A 4842-nucleotide genomic window follows, 5' to 3' on the forward strand; every position below is an offset into this window, starting at 1 on the left:
AAGACTAACCGGGGACGTCGCAGGGCTGAGAAAGAACATCGGGCGGGTAGCCGAGGTGATGAACGTCGACATTATGCCCAGTCATACGCATGACCATCCATTCACCACAGAGATAATGGCACCCCTTCTCCCGATAAATACAGGTCGCCGTCGATTCCGTCTTACGATGGATGAGGAGATCCCGACGACCATTTAGAAATGTACACGGGGCACATGCTCTTGCACGGGATACGCCGAGGAGATCATGTGCCGAGCCTTTCGGAACCACCTGACAGACTCTGCCAGAAGATGGTTCCGAACGCTGAAGCCAAACTCTATCTCCAGCTGGGATGAACTAAAGGAAGCATTTTCCCTCCAGTTCATCGGGGTTAAAAAGTACATACCCCCGAAGCAGAACCTAACGACGATATATCAAAAGCCAAATGAGACGTTAAGGGAGTGGCTCGCCAGATACGGCGAGGCCGTCGCCGCTACAATGGATATCACGGACAGGGAAGCCCTGATGGGAGCATTATCCAGTATGAAGAAGATAACTCCCTTCAAAAGGGAACTAAACCGAAAACCCCCTTCCAGCTACAAAGAGTTCCTTACAAGGGTGCAAGGATACATCAATGCTGAAGAGGCGGATGCCAACGACCCCGATCATAGGTCCAATAAAGGTAAAGGACCCGAGCAGGGGTCGGCATCATCAAAGCACGACGGGAAGAAACGTTGAGGAAGCGGAGACAAACAACCAATCCCGACGCAAGGAACGCCGGAGGCCAAGAAGCGAAGACAGGAGGATACCCGCAAGCCTTGACCGTTTCAGAAATACGACACCTACCATGAACTGACAGTAGGCGTCGAGGAAATCTTCAACCAGATCGGCCGAGGAAACTTACTGCGTCGACCTGGACCAATGAAGTCGGATCCTAACCAAAGGAACCAGAAGAAATTCTGTAGGTTCCATGGCGAGGTCGGCCACCACACGAATGATTGCGCTGACCTCAAAGATGAAATCGAAAGAATAATCCGCGAGGGAAGGCTGCAGGAATTCAGGGCCGAACGAAGACCCCGCAACAACGGCCATGGCAGGCAAAATGACGGTCGACGCCGAGAGGAGAACCACCGCTCGGAAGATCGGGAACCAGTCGGCGTCATACGAACGATCCTCGGCGGCCCCTACATAGGAGGAGACACGCGGAGGTCGCAGAAGGACTACGCCCACGGAGGCTAAGGGGTATACCAGGAAAGGTTCTGGAACGTCTCCGCCGTAAAAATCCCGAGGCAAAGCCGCACTGACGTGGCGTCCATTTCCCCCACAACGACGCACTGGTGGTAGAAGCAGTGATCGAAAACCACACCGTATGTCGAATCTTGGTGGACAATGGAAGTTCGGTGGACCTCCTGTATTCCGACTGCTTGGAGAAAATGGGGATCCACGAGGGGCAGTTGGAAAGAACCACCAGGCCGCTGTACGGGTTCACGGGAGACTCCGTCATTCCTCAAGGCACTATCCGACTACCTATAACAGCCGGAGAAAAACCCCGACAGACAACAACAATGGCCAACTTTGTGGTCATTAAAGGAGGCTCCCAATACAACGCAGTAATCGGGAAACCAACCCTCCAGGCATTAAAGGCAATAACCTCCATCTACCACCAAAAAGTCAAATTCCCCACCCCAAACGGCATAGGAGAAATTAAGAGCAACCAGTACGAAGCCAGGGTCGCATACTCCGATGCCTTACGCGGATATGACCAGCCGGGAAGACAGGAAACGAGGATGGTTCAACAAGGCCTCATTGAGGATATAGACCCCCGGGTCCAAGAGGAAATTACTTGGTCTCAGCCCATCGAACAGTTGGAAGAGATCCAGATTAACGAAAGCGGAACCACCAAAATACTAAAAATAGGTTCGGACTTGACCCCACCACTCAAAAGCAGGATTGAAATGGGTTTTAAATATTTTTCTAGAGTTTATATGATTCTTCAAAGATTAAACTAAATATAGGCAATTAATTGAACAAATAACCTTTAACAAACACTTGGTGTACAGAAAATTATGTAAGTTAATACAATAGCTCAATCACTTGATTTACATGAAATAGACCAATCTAATATGATAAAAAGAGTTCAATAAATTTATCACGATGAGTTAAGACAATCAATGTCAGCAATTAAATTTGAAGTGCGAAAATTAAAGAGATAGAGTTAGAGAGATGCAAACGAGATTTATAGTGGTTCGACAAATGAATTTGCCTACATCCACTGTCGCCGAGATATTCCGCCTCTCGACCTCTTTCACTATTCAATCGACTTTCCGGCACGATTACTCCTCTTACAAGAAGGCGAATCTTTTCTACCTGAGGCTTCGCCTAACCTCTTACACAATGTCGATTTTTCACGGAGATCGACCAACCAAGTAACCCAATACCAAAGTAATGATTATGAGTAATGAAGCACTTAGTTTCACTCTCCTAACAAAGGTTTTACACAATTTGAAATCACTAGGAGATGATGAACTCACCTTATCACAATATAACTCAAGTTAGGCTCAAATGTATGTGAGAGAGTTAGGGATTTTGAGAAGATGATGATTATGTGGACACAAAGGAGAACTCTCTTTTTGAATTTGAAACTTTGAACTCGTTCTCTGTTTTTCACAAGGATAGCTGTTGAGAAAAAATGGCTTTTCTCTATTTAAACTCTTTTACCAACGGTCATATTTTTGCCCGTTTACCCAGTACCGGTCGACCGGAGCGGTTGACCGGTTGATACAAATTTGAATTCATGCTGTTCAACATTCTTACGGAGTGTCTGTTGAACAGAACCGGTCGACCGGAGCGGTTGACCGGTTGAGGCATCACCGGTCGACCGGTGCATTTAGCCTTCTCTGTCACCGGACGACGTAGGTCGACCGGATGACACTTAATTTGCCTCAAATCTTCACACATTTGTACTTTTAGGCCAAATGTCATTATGCACTAAGTTTAGTCTCATTTTTAAAGAATAATGTGAGTGTGTGCATGAGCCAAAACAAGAATTAATCATGACAGTATGAAGTCAAAATCAAATACAAGACTAAGGAGATATTAAAAAAAAACCTATTAGTACTTGTCCAGTGTTTGCTTGCTCTTGATCTTTGATTCTTTGGTATTTTAGCACTTCAAGCCTTGAATTCCTTCTTCAATTTGCATTTGTCAATCTTGAATGTATTTGCATTGTATTCCTCAAAATGCTTCTTGAGTTGATTTATAACAATAATTACGCTAAATACACAACTCAAAATAGAATCATTAGAGACATAATACATTGTGTTTGTGATCATCAAAACATGAGAATATTCAACCTTGGGCCAACAAAAATAGGTTCGGACTTGACCCCACCACTCAAAAGCAGGATTGAAAATTTATTCAGGTAGAACCTAGATGTCTTCGCCTGGAGTCACTCCGACATGGAGGGGATCGACCCCAAAGTAATGAGTCATGCCCTAAACGTCGACCCCACGTATCCTCCCAAACGCCAAAAACGGCGACCAATGAACCCTGAGAGGTACGAAGCGCTGAAGGAAGAGGTCGACAAGTTAGTCAACAATGGATTTATCCGGGAGGCGCATTATCCACGTTGGGTATCTAATCCTGTCTTGGTAATCAAACCCAACGGGAACTGGAGACCATGCGTCGACTTCAGCGACCTCAACAAAGCATGCCCAAAGGACGGCTTCCCACTCCCTCGAGTAGATCAAATGGTCGACGCCACGGCGGGGCACGAAATGCTAAGCTTCATGGACGCTTACTCCGGATACAATCAAATCCCCATGCATCCAGCCGACGAAGAGCACACATCTTTCATAACCGACATGGGCCTCTACTGCTACAAAGTAATGCCTTTCGGCCTAAAGAACGCAGGGGCTACTTACCAAAGGCTAGTGAATAAAATATTCGCTCAGCAGATCGGTAAAACGATGGAGGTTTACGTCGACGACATGCTCGTAAAAAGCGCCAGGGCCAGCTATCACGTCGATCATTTGGGATAAATGTTCGGCATATTGAGAAAATACCGCATGAAACTTAATCCCCAGAAATGCGCCTTCGGAGTCGGGTCGGGAAAGTTTCTCGGGTTTATGGTCAGTAATCGCAGAATTGAGGCCAACCCTGAGAAGATCAAAGCTCTGCAAGATATGCGATCACCAACAAAACCAAAAGAGGTGCAAAGATTGACAGGTTGTGTCGCCACCTTAAATAGATTCATATCAAAAGCCACTGACAAGTGTGTCCCCTTCTTCGACGCTTTGAGAGGAAACAAACACTTCGAATGGACGCCACAGTGCGAGGAGGCCTTCCAAAAACTGAAGGAGCATTTGGACAAACCTCCAATTTTGTCAAAACCAAACAATGACGAAGAGCTCAGCCTATACATCTCCGTATCCCAACATGCCGTGAGCTCCGTACTAATAAAGGAAGAAGGGAAGGTACAATTGCCAATCTACTATGTGAGTAAAAGACTCCTTGTCGCCGAGTCGAGATATAGCGAAATGGAACGTCTAGCCATCGCTTTAATGATAGCTTCGAGAAAGCTTCGGCACTACTTCCAATCCCACACGATACGAGTTCTCACAAACCACCCGTTAAGACAGGCCTTACAAAAGCCGGAAACATCCGGACGGCTCCTCAAATGGTCGGTAGAACTGAGCCAGTTTGATATAAAATACATGCCGAGAACCGCTATTAAAGGTCAAGCGCTCGCCGACTTTCTGGCTGAATTCTCTCACAGGCCAACCTACACCCCATCTGAAGAAACCGAGATTGCAAGATGGAAGCTTTACGTGGATGGGGCGTCGAGCGAAAACGGATCAGGAGCC

At 46.4% G+C, this 4842-nt stretch overlaps 2 protein-coding genes across 2 annotated transcripts in view; both read left to right on the forward strand.

Moving 5' to 3' along the window:
- Positions 1-1410: 1410 nt before the first annotated feature.
- Positions 1411-1986, forward strand: LOC112093092. The gene has a single exon (XM_024170890.1). The coding sequence runs from the start codon at positions 1411-1413 to the stop codon at positions 1984-1986; it is 576 nt and encodes a 191-aa protein (XP_024026658.1).
- Positions 1987-4017: 2031 nt separating this feature from the next.
- LOC112093093 (uncharacterized protein K02A2.6-like) overlaps positions 4018-4842 on the forward strand; it is a 2689-nt gene continuing 1864 nt past the window's right edge. The window contains exon 1 of the mRNA XM_024170891.1: positions 4018-4817. Within this exon, the coding sequence (XP_024026659.1) occupies positions 4018-4817 (800 nt within the window). The remainder of the gene's footprint in view (positions 4818-4842) is intronic.

Source organism: Morus notabilis, unplaced genomic scaffold (genome assembly GCF_000414095.1).
Source record: "Morus notabilis unplaced genomic scaffold, ASM41409v2 Scaffold485, whole genome shotgun sequence".
Taxonomy (NCBI): domain Eukaryota; kingdom Viridiplantae; phylum Streptophyta; class Magnoliopsida; order Rosales; family Moraceae; genus Morus; species Morus notabilis.

Bases quoted from the DNA above. Each gene is read 5' to 3' on its own strand.
- LOC112093092 (XM_024170890.1), top strand. From the start codon at position 1,411: ATGGGGATCCACGAGGGGCAGTTGGAAAGAACCACCAGGCCGCTGTAC.